At 61.8% G+C, this 15,227-nt stretch overlaps 1 protein-coding gene across 2 annotated transcripts; it reads right to left on the bottom strand.

Annotated features, from left to right (window-relative positions):
• Positions 1-6: 6 nt before the first annotated feature.
• On the bottom strand, positions 7-11,279 carry INKA2 (inka box actin regulator 2). Of its 2 annotated transcripts, XM_045816904.1 has the most exons (3): positions 11,088-11,219; positions 5,965-6,139; positions 7-1,247 (listed from the first exon to the last, which is right to left on the bottom strand). In XM_045816904.1, the coding sequence occupies exons 2-3, from the start codon at positions 6,058-6,060 to the stop codon at positions 402-404; spliced, it is 942 nt and encodes a 313-aa protein (XP_045672860.1). In that variant the 5' UTR covers positions 6,061-6,139; positions 11,088-11,219; the 3' UTR covers positions 7-401. The 2 variants fall into 2 exon arrangements, with proteins under 2 accessions (XP_045672860.1, XP_045672861.1); XM_045816905.1 differs by lacking the exon at positions 5,965-6,139 and having other exon boundaries at positions 11,088-11,279.
• Positions 11,280-15,227: the final 3,948 nt, after the last annotated feature.

The raw sequence follows: 15,227 nt of genomic DNA, 5'->3' as shown, positions 1-15,227 counted from the left end.
GGGACATGAGAGACAAGGTCTTTATTGCGGGCCTCTCTGGGGAGCAGAGGCCCGGAGCGCTGGTCCACAGAGAACGTTCGGTGAGGTCGCTGGGTGGGGAGGAATGTCAGAAGGGTTTCCTGCTCCTCCCCCTGCACATCTGCTGCCACCTCCAGCCCCAGAGTGAGTGACACACACCCCCCCCACGTGTGGCCACTCTCCCACCAGCAGCCGGGCACAACCTCTCCAAACACGGGCTGCCCATCCTACTCTGAGCACGCCTGCCTCCTCTCCCTCCTTTCTGCAGAAAAGGAACCTGGAGCCCTGCTTTTGGAAGCCTCTCCAGCCACTGCCAGACCCCCGCCCCGGAGGCACTGGGCCCTGGCCCCTTGGGCGCAGTCAGCTCTCTGAGTCCCTGGGATTCAGACCCAGACGGCGGTGTTGATATCGAAGCCCGAGGGCGAGGCCTCCAGGGCCTTGGGGCAGCCGGTGGAGGGGCTTTCTCCTCGCCGGGGCTCCCCCGAGCCAGGGAAGGGGAGATGGCTGGGGCCCTTGGAGTGGCTCCGCTTCTTGACCTTCTGCGCGCGCCCGGCTCTGGGCTCCGAGGCCGTGGGCGTCACCCAGCCCGGCTTCTCCTTCAGCAGCCGGTCCCGGTCGGGCCGCACGCTGCGCAGGAGCTTCTTGAAGATGTTGGCCGTCAGCGCGAGCCTGCGGCCCAGCTCCCGGGGCGGGCCCCTCTCTCCTCGGGGCTCTCCTGCCTCCCCGGGCTCGCCCTTGTCCCCACCCTTCTCCAGTTCTGGCAGGTCCAGCCAGTTGCCCACCAGGTCTGCGAAAACGTTGTCGCCCAACACCAGAGGCTGTCGGTTCCGGCCCCGGGACATCAGCGTGGAGGTCCAGTCGTCGTCGGGCTCCGCCAGCTCCGGCTGCCGCGGCGCACGGCTCTGGGGCTCTGGCGGCTGTGTCCTGGGCCCCGCGGCCAGCTCCCTCCCCCACACGCTCCTGGGGGGTGGACACCTGCCGCCGCCACCACGAGGAGGTTGGCTGGAGGGAGAGGGGACAGCGGGCCTGGCGGCACCTCTGCCGCCCTCCCACGGAGGGGGCTCCGGCTGCGTCCTGGGGCTTCCGGAGCAGCCTGGGGCGGGGCCCGCCCCGGAGATCTGCAGCTGCTCCAGGGCCGTCTGCACCTGCAGGAGCTTCAGCTCCTGCAGCGCCCCCATCATGCAGTTCATCTGGTCCTGCAGGCCGTCGCCCACTTCCTTCATGGATATCTGCGGACAGAAGGGAGAGTAGGGACAGTGACCACGGGGTGGGGGGTTGGGGGGGGCGCGGAAGGGGGGCTGCCCCTCACCAGCCGGACTAGATTCCCCCTCCCCCAACACACATTTCCAGGGTCATTCCAGCCGCCCGTGACCCCGCCCGGTCTCTACCACCAGGGCAGGGCAGGGCAGGGCAGGCCAGAGCCGGGAGAGGAGGACTTCGAACACCAGCAGGGCCGCGCGGAGGAGTGACAGCCAAGGCCGCCCACTGGCTGGGGCCGGCGCAGCCCGCTGTTCCGTGGGTGTATGTGCAGACGCACGTACATAAATTAACTTATATTTAACCTCCGACTACTCTGTGAGGGAGTGACTCGCTCTGTCCCCATTTCACAGATGAGGAAACGGGGCTCTTAAGGAACTTTGCTCGAGTTGACACAGTGCGGGGCGAGCTGGGGTCCGCGTGAGGGCGCCCTGGGTTGCGGGGTGCACAGACGTCATCGTCGCCGTCCCTTCCTGCGTCTGCACCCTCTTCCCCCCCGAGGCTCCCTGAGATGACAGTGACAGCAAGGACAAGGACACGCTCCTGCTCCTGGGGAACAGGAATGGTCCCGAGGATGCTACACACCCCATTTCCTTCCGTCTTCACCTCTCACTGTCCTCGTTTGAACACACGAGTTAACCACCGTGGGGTGAGGTCGCTCGGCTCCCAGGGCTGGACTCGGTCAGAAGCCCCGCACATCTCTCTCCAAGCGCCGCGGTCTGACCACCCGGCCCCCTGCAGCCCGTGGTGGGCGGTGGCGGGCTGGCCTCGAAGCCAGCTCCGTGCCCCCGGGGGAAGCGGACACCTCGCCCAGCTCCTCCCGGTCCTCCGCTCCCTCCAGCACCTGTCCTCTCCCAGCTGTCTTGGACTTGGCTCCTCTGCTCTTCCTGCCTTCTTGGCCCAGTTGGCGCTGCTGCTGCCTCAGCCAAGAGCAGGGACACGGGGGGCCAGCCCCCCAGCCCCTTTGTGGGTGTCTGAGGCCCGAGTCCCCGGCGCCAGCTGGAAGGGGCTGAGAGATGGGCTTGGGTGAGGGCCGAGCTTGGAGGCCGGGCAGGGGATGCTGCTTCTGATAACATTCACGAGGCTCCCGAGCCCGGGCCCAAGCTGCCCGGTCCCGCCAGCTCCCTCCCCAGATCTGCTCGGGTTACCACCAGCAAACGCCTGTGCGGGGACCATCTGTTCCTTAAGCCCCCCAGAGACCCGTGGGGATCACCTTACCTCCCAGCCTCGTCCTGATGCTCAGAGCTAAGCCCACAGGGCGGAAGGGCTGGGGGGACAGGCATGAGGCCCTGCAGGGCCACACTCTCATGCTCTTGGGCTTCAGGGTCAACCCTTCCCCTGCCACCTCGGCCCTGGGGTGGGGGTGGGGTGGGGGCAGCTCTTGAGCCAGCCTCAGGGGCAGAGAGAGGACTGACTGTCCCTGGAGGCAAGGAGGCCTTTGCTGAGAGGGGAGAGGCTGCGCTGCACCTTCCTCAAGACGGGGCAAGTGGTGGTGGTTCGGGCCCCACCAGCCCTGGGGTTTGCCCACTCTCTGGACGAGCACGTGCCACTCGAGGGCCGTCACAGCAGCAAGAGGCACAGCCTCTGGGGTCACCACGCTCACCCGTGGCCCCTTGCTCCACCGACCTCTTTGCTTCTACCTCCCTGACCCCTTCCTCGGCTGCAGCCGGGAAGACCCAGAGCAGAGTCACAGGGGGCACTAAGCACCGCCCCCCACTCCTCTGCCTTCCCGCTTCCTGCCCCCTCCCCCCCATACCACCTTCCTCCTCACCCCAGGCTGCAACCGCAGGGTCATTTCTGGCTTGCCCACCCAGCCACCCCCTGAAATGCAGACGCCTCCCCAAGTTCCTTCCCGCCACCAGAGGGGTCTAACCCACCCACCCCTCAGCATCAGATCCCTACCCCCGCCCCGTACCACCCACGAGCTTGTCCGACCGCTCCTGTGACGCACGATGTGCTCCGCCCCGCCCCCCCACGCTCCTCCGGGTGTTTAAATGCTCCGTCACTCAGGCAACGTTTACTGAGCATCTGACTGACGGAGGTCGGGACTCGTCGTGTCCACCCAGAACCTCGCTAGCACCTTGCACCTGCTGCGTACCCATAAAACATATATTGAGTTCCACTGAATACCCCATATCGCCCCCCCCCGCACCCAACCGCTTGCCGCCCTGGGCCAGTGCCTGCCCTCGCAGGGAGACCGAGTCAGGGACGGGTCCCAGGGCTTCGTTTCACCCGGGGACCGGAGTCCGCGCTTGCAGGCTTCCTCCCGGAAGGCTGTCCGCGGGCCGGGTCGGAGGCAGTGGGAGGAGTGACACGACCCCATTCCGTCTCCTCCAGCATGGAAGAATGCTGCAGAAATAATGCTGACATTTGGTGCCGTTTCGCAGTGAGAACGAGTGTGTGGGCACGCATGAATTCAGGGCTGCCCGTGAGACAGAGGCCCCATTTAGGTGAAGAGGAGCTGAAGCGACGCCCACAGGGAAAACGATGTTCTGCCTCGGGTGAGATCTTGGGTTCTGGAGACAAATGCAAGAGGGTTCGAATCCCAGCTCCACCAGCTAATAGCCGCGTGATCTCAGCAGGTGGTTTAAATTCCATTGTCCAATTGCTCCATTCTTTAAAATGGGACTAAGACGTCCTTCCTCGTACAGCTTTGGGGGGCTCAGGCGAGGGGGCATGTGGTCGTGCATTGGGGCTGCTGTCTTAATTTAAGACTTCCTGAGAACTTCCGGGACGTCTAGTGATGACTGGACTCCGCTCACCCACCTGGTCTGACCAAGGAGAAGCTCATTTCTCTCTCTCGTCCTGTAGCTCTGCTCCCACCCCCACCCCCACCGCGGAAGGGGGCACGGGAGGGGGGGACGGAAGGGGCAGCCTTGGCATCCTCCCGCCCATCGCCAGCCAGCCAGCGTGGTGAGGAGGGGAGAGGAAGCCCGAGTGTGGGAACGGTGGCAGGGGCATCAGCTGGGTCCCCGCCGAGAGGCAGCTGCCTTTCCCAGCCTCGAGGGGGATGATGTCACCCGGGAGAAAGAGCCAGGGGCAAGCTGCTGTCTTGTCCGGAGCGTGGGACCTTCTCGGGTCCCAGGGTTTCTCCTGCCTCGGGAGCGGAAGAGGGAGCAGGGAGTGGAGACAGCCGCGTGGGGGAGGGCAAGGGAGGAGACCCCGGTGAGGGGGGGGGAGTCAGCGGCACTGAACCCCAGTCCTCGCCCCGCCGGCCGCCCAGGGGCTAGGCCCTTGCTCAGGGCAGGGACCACATCGTGTGGTCTGGGCTGAGAGGGGCTCAGGCTGAGTGGGAATAGAAATAACAGCCTCCCCCACCTTTCCCTACTGCGAACATCTCTCTCCCCCACCCCGGGGATGAGGGTGGGCAGCCCTCCTGAAAGAGCCCACAGAAGGTCCCCCCACGCTCCTCACATCCACCCACCCGCCCCACGGCCATCGTCTGCCGCCAGCCCCTCCCGAGCCTCCAAACGCTGGGTTCTAACACTTGTCTTCACGTCAGACTTCGGTGTCTCTTGCTGAAGCCAGCCCAGGCTCCCTCCCTGTGTCAGAGGCCGACACTGCCGGGCACCCTCCTGGGGGCTGCGGGGGGCCACGTGCTGGGGTCTGAGACCTGGCCTGCGTCAGGCTGGCTATCTGAGCCACACAGCACTGGGTGGACTCGCCAGCCTTCTGTGTGTCGGGCTCTGAGTCTGTACAATGATAACCGCTCCCCTGGGGGTGGTAGCACCGGCCCTGCCCTCCGCGTGGCCAGATCCGACCCCACAGTTACCCTGGGAGCTGGGGGTGGTGAGACCAGAGTCTCCCCCTCGGAGGATTCGGGACTCCCGGCTGAGAGGTTCCCAATCATTCTTCCCGGGGCTTCCCGCGTGACTTTCATCACAGCTATATACGGCCTAGCCTCTTACTTAATATTTTATTTAAATCTACCGTTTATATAAATGTATTTCTATAGAAACTCGATGCAGTGCGCGTCACTTGCCAGAAGCAGATGGCGGCTCTCCGACTCGAGCTCTGCCTCTGAGCACCAGCCGGCATCCCCCGAGCACCCCCCGCGGAGACACGGTGCGCGGGTGTGGGCGGCGGCGGGACCCCACGCCTGGCCCTCACTCAAGGCCGGCAGGCTTCCCATGTCATCAGCATCCCTGACTTCTCAGCCTCGTGGGACTGCTGTGGAAAGAAACCAGGACGGCCAGTGGGACGTGCAAAGTCGCCATCGTGCAGAGAGAAGAACACGGAGTCTTGGAGCGACTCCAAGACCCAACTCAGCTCATTTCCACCGAAGGCGTCTCTCCACTGAGTCCTCCAAGGAGGGAAGAGGGACCGGCTGCCCGGGGCTGAATGTGGCTGGGAAGGGACAACATCCCAGCCTCCTGGAGCTCCAGGCCTGAGCCCTCGAGGGGGTGGCGTGGGGTCAGCTGTCTGTGGGCAGCACCCTGCGCCTCCCCCCGCCCCGTACTGGCTGGGCCCACTGTGGCGTGGGAGGAGTGGGGGACGGGAGAGTGTAATACCAGCATCCTCGGCACCTTCCCCAGCCCTCTCCCAGGCCCCTGACGGACCCACAGCTGTGCCCTGTGTCCACCCATCTCACGCCCTCCCCCAACGCAGCCGGAACCCCCCGCCACAGGCTCCCGCTTTGCCCATGGGCCTGGCAGGGTGCCTGCCTCGCCCCCCCCCCCCATTACTCACCACGCTCCCGACACTGTTCCTTTCAGCCCCTCTGGAAGCAAGAAGGAGGTTCAGGGCCGGAAATGGGAAAAGGCCTGCTTCTGCCAAGCGGCCCATTCTCCAGCCCAGTGAATGGGGACCTTCACAGCCCCCCGATCTTGGCTGGAACACTCCGCAGGAAGGTAAAGCAGAAAGTCTGCCAAGAGCCAGAGAGGGAGGGCGGGAAAGAGAGGAGGAAGTTTGCAACGGACGAGCCCGCCCTCCCAACGGAACCCTCTCGTGGGGGCCACGTGCTCCGGCAAGTGGCGGGCAGATAGAGAGGGGTGCCCCGTCTGGCCCCCTCCGCAGCCTCTCCGCCTCATGGAGCCCTTCTGCCCGGCCAGCCTCAGCTCCCGCCCACGGCAGCCAGTCGGTCAAGTTCCCTGCGCGTCCAAGGGACCGCAGGAAGTTGTCGCCTCCCTTTTCTCCCTCACTGCAGGCCTTCATCCTCTCCTGCATGGACTCTTTTGGTAGCCCGCTGACTCGCCCTTCTGCCTCGGTTCCCCCTCCCCACGTCCACCCCACACCACGGCCTGGATCATCCCGCCCTACGCACGCCGAAAAGGCCACCACGCTCTTCAGTGTGGCATTCAAGGCCCCTAGCCCGCCCTCAGCTCTCTCAGCCGCGTTGTCCACTGTCTCTCCGCACACGCCCGACATCCTGGCCACACTCAAGCGAGTCCGCAAACACGCCCGCCAGACAGTCTGTGATCATCCTCGTTCCTCGCAGCTCGGGGCCTTTTGCTCGTGTAGTTACATGGTCTGCCTGGACATCTGTTTTTCTCCTGCTCACGTCCCTGTTCCTCCCGCAAGGTCTAGGTCAAATGCCACCTGTTCCACGAAGTTTTCCTTTTTCCCCCAGCCGGAGGTCATCTCTGCCTTCTCAGAGCCCGGAGCCGTGCCCTCACGCGCCCGACCCCTCCGCCTGTATTAGGGATTCGCGTGTGGCGGCCCTGGGCCCGGAGTGAGCTCTGCACTCAGACAGACGGGCTGGGGGGAATCCCAGCGCTGCCACCGCCCAGCTCTGTGATCACGGCCAAGTCTCCTCGCCTCCCCTGGTCTCCGTCATCAAACAGGAATAATCGAAGTACAGCTTCTTAGTGTTGCTTTGTCGGTGAGATGCCATAATACATTCTATGCTGGTCATATCAAAAATGTTAATATTGATACATGTTATCTTCTCTCTTAGTAAACTGGGAGTTCCCTGAAGGCAGGATCCGTGTCTGTTTATATTTGTAACTACAGCACTCATGCTTGGTAAAGCACATTAAACACAGTGTGAGCTCAGTACCCGTGACCTGTGAATGAAGAACCCGTATGCCCCGGTGTCATCAGTCCACCGTCAGTTTATCACGTGCCTACCGCACACCAGGCACCGTGTGGCACGCTAAGGACATACAGTTGGAGAAGCACGTTTCCTACGTTGTTGTGTCATCTTCTCAGGAGCTGTATAAAGTCAGTATTCATAAAACCCCATTTTACAGATGCGAACATCGAGGCACAGAGAGGTTAAGTCGTCTGCTAGGGTCACACAGAGCCAGGGTTGGAGTTCGGGCCCCAGCTCCTCCCACTGCCCAGCCCGCCTTGTCCGGTCCAAGCTTCTTCTCTTCGTCCTGCTCTAAAGCAAACATCAAGGGAAACTGTGCTGGGAGATCCTTCGCAAAAGTGTTCTCTGCCTCAATAAAGTCGCTCTTTGGCCACCAAGAGCTCAAGTCTGCTCCTGCTGTACCTCCCCGATCACCACCTTTCCTGCTCCTCACTCTGCCTTGAGGCCCTGGCCCTCCTCCAGACGCCAGAACCTCCTGAGCGGTGGCCACCAGCCACTGGATCACTGCCTTCTAGGAACACCACGCTGTCCTGGGATGACCTTCCCCGGCCTGAGAGAAGTCCCATGCCTCAGCTGGGGTGGACCTTCCCAGAGCTGGCCTCTGTCAACCTCCTCCTCCTCCAGGAAGGCTTCCTGGCCTGGCGGTACTCTGTGAGCCCCCATCACTCAGCCTTCATGCACTTTGTTTGCTCTACACTGGGCTGAACTCGGGGGAGCGTCCTGTGAGCATCTTACATCTGCTTCCTCCGTGCGCTCTGTCTACCCCTTTGTTAGAAGCCCTCGGGGGAGCGGTGTGTGCGGAACAGCTGGTTCCAGGGCCTATGTTCCGGGCGGGGCCCCCCTTTGGCAGCTGGAAGCGGGGAGAGATGTGTTCCCCAGTGAGCAGTTGCAGCCCCCCAGCCCCCCGTCCTAATGAAGAAGTGTGTCAGCTGCTGCTACTCTCCTGCCACGTTTCATCCCTGAAACCCGATCCCGCTCCCCTTCCAGGCAGGGCCAAAGGGCCAGCTCTCTAGACATCAACCATCCGCCGAACTGAGCCAGGATCCCCAAGCCCTCAGCCTCCCGGACCGCCCTGTGCTCACTCATTCCAGTGCGAATATCCTGCTTCGAGAAATTGGGAAATTCTTCTACTTTGGTTTTCAGGAACAGACTCTCCTTGTCTAGGTTTTCTGGGCCAAGGACAGGGCCAGGACGCAGGAGGGGAGCGCAGAACACCCTCGACAGAGACCAGTTCACAGGAATTTAGTGGAATAATGTTGAGCTTGACTGCTGTTCCACAAGTGCGGGGGCGGGGGCACGTGGCAAAGCCAGTCCTCTTGGGTGGCGGGTAAGATTCGGCGGGGACAGACAGACACACACACACACATACACCCTCAAACCCATGACCCAGACTGACTGTGTGCCTCCCCCGCCCACTGCCTGTAGACCTGAGGGATCACCAGGCCGACACTCTGCCATCTCAGCTACAACCAAGCCGCACTGACTTCAGTGCCCATGGCCTCTACAGAGGCCAAGGGCTGGGCCTGGGCTAACTCAGCTCTGCTCTCTCCTTCGCTCCCCCTGGGGAAACTGAGGCACTGAGCTTTGGCTCAGGGAGCTAAGCCCTGGGCTGAGGTGTCGGGCAGTGAACGAGCCTCTCACAGCTCTGCCTGTCACTCTGCTTGCTGTCTCCTTTCTGGGCAACTGGCACAGGGGAGGGGGTGGAGCCCCATGGGGAGTGGGGACGGGGAGGGTGCAGAGCTCTCCCATCTGAGTGTCATTCTGGGCCCCAGGCCAGGCATTTGGCTTCCTCTCCAAGAGAGTCAAAGGCTGAGGCTGCTCAGACAAAGGGCCGAATGAGAGCTAAGGGGGAGCTGGGTGACTTCGGCCTCTCCCCTTCCTCTTCCTGGGGACTGGGGCTCCAGCCCTTGGCGGGAGAAGGTGCAAAGCAAGACCTGGAGCTCAGTTCGGTGCAGATTCCTGTTTGCCTTTTTTATTCTCCTGGCACCCACAGACTCTGCCTTCCTCCCTCACCACCTCCCACCTAGGGTGCTGTGAAAAATGCAAATCGGGAGGATTTTAAAATTCAAGCCCAATGCCAGGAACACCCACAAACCCTCTATTAAGGCAGATCCTGAGGTGGGTGGTGTGGCCCCAGATTCCAAGCATATAAAGAGGATTTGGTTAGATTCTTTTCTCTACATGGGCCTTGGACTTCAGACATTATCTATGCTGGCCTTGACCTTTCTTTCTGCTATTGGACAAATGCATGGGAAAGGTCAGAATTGTGTTTGTGTGGGCTGGGCGAGCCACTCCACACTGACATGGGGCGCATGGGAAAACTGGTTTGGGAAGGGACATGATGGAGACTCTTCTATCCCTCATCACAGAAGCATTTCCCATCTGTCACCACCAAAAAAGGGCGTCAGGAGGAAGCACCAGAGAGAGAAGTGACCATTGACTGGACAAGGCAGGCCCTGCAGTGGGACAGACAGGAAGAGTGCCTGGTCCGCTTGCCCAGGAAGCATGGCGGAGAACACCTGCACCCCCAGCTTTCCGCCCCCCCCCCCCCCGCCCCCAGCTGGCCTCTGACCCAGCGGGAAGGGTGTGGAGTTTGCAGGCAGGAGGGGGAGGCCGTCAGAGAATCTGGAGAGCCACAGGCTGGCTCTTTCTGCCGTGGGGGGCCTGGGTGCGCCTGGCTCTGAACAGTAGCAAGAGGAGGGGAGAAAAGGTGAGTCTGAGAAGAGGTCGACTCCAAGTGACACCAACTAGAAGGGACAAAAGAGGCAGAGGCGAAGGCACAAGAGAGGCTCCTCGGCTGAGAGTCCGGCTGAATTCTGGTGGTCGAAGGAACAGGGTGGCAGGTTGGGGTGGAGGGACAGGAAGTCGGTGAGAATCAACCAGAGTTTTAGCAGGCACCCGTCCCCTACCTGGGCTGCCCCTCCCCCACTGCGCTCCCTCTAGACCCAGCCCCAGCACCCACACACGCCCCCGCACGCTCCCTCCGCACACCCAAAGCCCAGACCCGACATCTGGCTGAGCCTCCGCAGCTCCCGCTCGCGATCTGCCAGGCGGGCCCCTCCTCCCCCCCGGGGTCCTCCCTCGCCGTTCCAGCTGCCAGCCCCCTCCCTGCTGGCAGGCAAGTCCGGGCAGACAGCCGGCCCAGCGGGCCCCGCAGCGACGGCAGCTCTGCCAACCCCGGCAGAGTTGGGGGCCCCAGGCGGTGCCAGCTCCTCTCGAGCGACCGGTCCCCGGCTGACCTGCCGCCCGGGGCAGGATTCCACCCGGCGCACCCTCCCCAGCGCCCCGCCCGCCGGCCCCACGAACCCCAAATCTCCCAGCGCCGCCCCAGCGCCCCGCGTCCGCTCCTTCTTTCCTCTTTCCCGGTGTCCATGAGTTTATTTTCTCTATGCTTAATCCCTTTACCCTTTTCATCCAGTCCCCCAACCGCGTTCCCCTCTCTCTGTGCGGGTGCCTCGGTCCCACTCCGTCCGCGTGTCCGTCCGTCTGGGTGAGCACCCTCTTTTCTCCCTAAGGTTCCCTGGGCACCTTTCCGTCTGGGTTTGGCTAGCTCGGCCTCTGTCACTTGTTCGTGTGGCCTCACTCTCACACAACCTTTGCTTCAAGTTTCCTCGTGGCCCTTTACTCTCGGGACAGGCCCTGCTGTCTGCCTGCCGGCGCGCGTCTCCCCCTCCTCCCCAACCTGCTTCCTCCCACGCGGGTCCTGGCTCCCGGGGTCCGGCGGGGCCAGGTACGGATCCCGGGGAGCAGCCCGCCCTGGCACCCGCTCCTCTCTTACCAGCTCCTGTTTGAGGCGGCGCAAATAGCAGTCCATTTCCACGCTCTTCTTTTTCATGCGCCCATTTGCCGGGCTCGGCTCCACCACAGAGTCTCGGGTGGGAACACCAGCCCCACTGAAGCCGCGCGCTCCGCGGGCTGCTGGACCCTGAGATCGGCGCCCTGAGCAGCTCGGAGCCGAGCCTGCCGGACTTAAGCGGCTTTCCCGACTGCAGGCGGCGTGCGGCCCGCGCGGGGCGGGGGGGGGCGGAGGGAGGAGTGGGCCAGCCTATGAGCGTTCAGCGGGGATGCCTTCAGCCAATCAGGAGAGCGCACGGGGGGGGAGCGCGGGCTGGGCACCCACTAGTGGACCCCGCCTTGGGGGTGTGCACCCGGCAGGGGCCGCTGCTTGTGGGGGCCTGGCGGGGGGACACCTGGTCCGGGCCGGCACGGTAGGGGGCATAGTGACGCCAGACTGTGCCGACGCTCGCCAACAAAGCACATGAGCCCTTCTGGTCGGAATGAGAGAGCTCGGTCTCTCGGGTGGGCGCTGGGTAGCGGTCTCAGAAAGAGGCTGAGTGCCGCGGTGTCAACCCCCTTGTGCCGAACTCCAATCAGAAAAGAAACACCCTCAGTCCTCCACCGCTCGGCGGCTCTTTGTTTGTTTGTTTGTTTGTTTGTTTGTGTCCCCCTGGTGGACTCCAAGTGTGGCTCTACCCCCACCTCCTAGTGTAGGGTCCCCCCAGCCCACTCCTTGCCGGTGGGGCAGAGGACCCGCCGCTCGGTCCACTCCCTTATTTAACACATTGAAGACTGCCGTCCTTTCGGCCCAGGTTGTAGGTCTGGGATACCGAAGGGAACAGGTAAGGTCTCTCTCTCACGAAAGTATGTGGGGAGGGAGCAAGAGAAAGATGAGACAAATGCGCAAAACAACAACAACAACAACAACAAAACCCGGTAATTTCAGGTAGTAATTCTTTATGAAAACGTAAAACGGAGTAATGGGTGGAGGCTGCTTTCAATAGATGGGCAGGGAGGGGAGGAGCAGGCCTTCCTCGTGTCCGGGACGCAGGAGACCTCCGTTATCCTAACTCGGGAAGCGCTCTAGAAGGTTGGGGAAGGGAGGAGGACTCAAAGATGCTCGGATTCTATTCAACACGCACCGCCGGGACCCCGAGGTGTGCGAGCTCCAGCCAGGCCCTGGGCGGTGGAATCTCTGCCCAAGGACCGGAGAGGGGCCGCAGACCCTCCCGCGTTCCTCCCAGGCGAGGTCCGATCCGCGCGCGGGCGCGCGCGCGCGGAGGTGCAGCTCCCTCTCCATGCCCGGCACAGCGCCACCCGGCCTAGCCCGCGGGGCGGTGTGGCACCGCCCGAGAGTAATTAGGACAATTAGCGATGTGTTGTTTCAAGGTAATTAACGAGAAAAGTATGCCGCAGGCAGAATTTGGGGTCTCTGAGCGAGACAGAACCTTGAAGAGCCCCAGAGAAGGCGCGAAGAGAGACTGCGGGCGCGGCAGACCTTCGGATCCGTGTCAGCAAAGAGCGCCACTTCTGTTTACGATTGGAAGGTGAGAGAGAGGAACATCTTTAGACCTGACAACTTTGCAGAGTCCAGCCGGATGGCCTCCCAGGTCCTCAATTATAAGTGAACGTGCCTACGTGTTTCAGCCTAGCGCTGAGAGCCCCGTGGGGACACAGTTGGGGCAGCAGAAGCTGAGAGATACAGGAAAGAAAGGAGAGGCGCAGGTGGGCCAAAACTGGGTCTGGCCTTGGCTGGCATAGCTCAGTGGATTGAGCGCGGGCTGCGAACCAGGCATCGCAGGTTCAATTCCCAGTCAGAGCACATGCCTGGGTTGCAGGCCACAGCCCCCAGCAACCGCACATTGATGTCTCCCCCCCCCCTCTCTCTCCCCCTCTCTTCCCTCTCTAAAAATAAAATAAAATCTTAAAAAAAAAACCCGGTCTGAAGCCCGTGTTTCAGTGGCCTCTTGTCAAGCTCAGGTACCTGCGCTCCCTTCAAGGTCTGTTTAGGATCCTGCGTGAGTCAGAAAAATCGACACCCACACGGTGGAGTAGGAGACCCGTGCAAGCATTACCAATGCCTGCTGGAAGAGCCTGAAATTATATTTATTCTGCTCCCTCGAAGGTCGCCCAGCGAGTGCCTCCTCACCTTCTGGTTTCCTTGCAGTTGTGAGCCAAGTTGAAATCCCCAAGGGCCTCCTTTCCGTGGGACACACAGAGTGTTCGGGGTGGGAGCCACCCCCGAGGACGGAGCTGCTCTCTCCACCCCGGGGAACCAGTTCTGGAGTTGAATCCTCCGGTGTTAGAATAGAAATCGGAGCCTGGCCATTAACACATAGTCCACGGAGGGACACATATACTAGGGGAAGACCCCAAAGGGGGTTCTCCAACCAGCAGGGCAGAGCTTCACTCACTGGGACACTGCTGTGTGGGTCTGCGGTTGAATAGTCCTCAGAGTCAAGTTTAAGCCCTGTTTTTCTCCTTGCCTGATTGCTCGGGAGCTGGAACTCTTTTGGAACTTAGGTACCTACCGTCAAAGCTTCAAGAGATGCAGGCTGAGCTTGTGGCAAGAACTTCAGACTGAGTGGTTAGGTCTTCCATTCTCTCGACCCTGACACACTAGGAGGACTCTGCACAGTGCTTCCCTTCCACTGGCCTCAGTTTCCCTTGCGTATCGTTTACACCCATGGGAATTGAACACATCTGTGCTAGGAAGTAGTCAGGACAAGAGGAATCTCTCTTAGAGTTCAAGTGTGTGTCATCAGCAAAGACAAACTGCATTCCATCCATCCACTTTCACGCAGAGGGCTAGAACAAGAAACTCGATGGCCATAATCTCAGTTCAGTGCCTGGAAGCGAGGTCCCAGGCAAGTCAGAGGTACTATTATGTGTGGGTCCTGCGGGTGACCAGAGGTCAGCTGCTGTCAAACTCTGAAGCCCTTCCACGACGCTGGGCTGCTGCACATGCCTTGCTTCCTTTCCCCTGACAGGGCCAACATCACGCCTAGGTGTGGGCACTCCCTCCCGAGTTTCCGAAGAGGTTGTCTGGGCAGAGCAGGAGGCAGGAGCCGGAAAAAGGGCTGCCTTCCACTTTTCTCTTTCTCTCTTTTTAAACAGGGTGTAAGTGGTAGAGACCAAATCCTGTTGCCATGGTTATATAAACACGGGTAAATATTCTGGGGTTGAAGATGGGGGGGGGCATGGGGACGGTGGCCATGATCCATATTTACTGTAGAGGAACCAAATGATCAGCCTCCTCCTCCCTCCTGCCCCCCAGAACTCAGCCTCGAGGGAGGATGAGACTAGCTCACTTGGGAATGAGGAATGAATCCGAGGTCTTGAGAATGGTTTTGAACATGCTTTCCCAAAGCCACCCAGAGCGGGGTTGGGGGGGGGGCATCTCCGCATTTGCCCCCTGCAGGTGGGGGTCAGAGATAAGTTTCAGGGGTGTGCTTTTCCCGGGGGAGATGGTGCAGCTGCTGGAAACTGTGTCTAAGCATGTCAGACTCTTGGGGTTTGCCCAGCCCAGCCGGGGAGGGTGGCCCCCTCTGTCCCGCTGCCAGAGCCTGAAGGCCCTGGCACCGAGGACAGGGCTCCGAGGGAGAGGCAGAGCCAGCTGCGTCCCAACAGAGCTCAGACCCTAAACTAAACAGTGGAAACGTGGCCCTTCTCCTGGCTCCAGACCCACGGCCCCCACCTGGAGGTCACCACCCATGTCCCAGGGAGCTCTCCAAGACCCACCCCAGGGGGAGGGAGAGCCTGTCTTGTCTCCACCAGCAACGGAAGAGCTGGGGAGCTCATCCTGGGGCGAGGAAAGAGGCTCGTGGCCACGCGCAGCCTGGAAACCTCAGCGTCACCTCGCCCTCCTGAGGGCGGGGCCTGTGTCCCCATTGCCCCTTGCCTCCACCCCTTGTGGCTGCCCACAGCCATTACTTACCCCAACCCCCTCCTGCTCCCCCAGGGCTCCTGAGCACCGATGGGAAAGGCTGACCCTGGAGATGAACCTGTGTCGCTGGAAGGTGTCCAGATAGCAATGCGGCCTGACCTCTCCGGCAGAGGGCCGCCTGGCCGGGCCAGCGGGCCCCGAGGTGCTGAGCAGAGACGGAGAGTCTGAGGGTGCACACACCGGGCTGGCTGGCGG

This window comes from Phyllostomus hastatus, unplaced genomic scaffold (genome assembly GCF_019186645.2).
Source record: "Phyllostomus hastatus isolate PE091 unplaced genomic scaffold, TTU_PhHast_1.1 phas_scaffold_216, whole genome shotgun sequence".
Taxonomy (NCBI): domain Eukaryota; kingdom Metazoa; phylum Chordata; class Mammalia; order Chiroptera; family Phyllostomidae; genus Phyllostomus; species Phyllostomus hastatus.
The sequence above is the reverse complement of the archived record's forward strand: the minus strand, read 5'-3'. Positions and strand labels throughout refer to the sequence as shown.

What these genes read in the sequence shown, in the direction of transcription:
- INKA2 (XM_045816904.1), bottom strand. Translation starts at nt 6,060, where the DNA reads ATGGGCCGCTTGGCAGAAGCAGGCCTTTTCCCATTTCCGGCCCTGAAC. An exon ending in GGAACAGTGTCGGGAGCGTG is followed by an intron (nt 1,248 to 5,964) that starts GTGAGTAATGGG and finishes TTCTGTCCGCAG; the next exon opens with ATATCCATGAAGGAAGTGGG.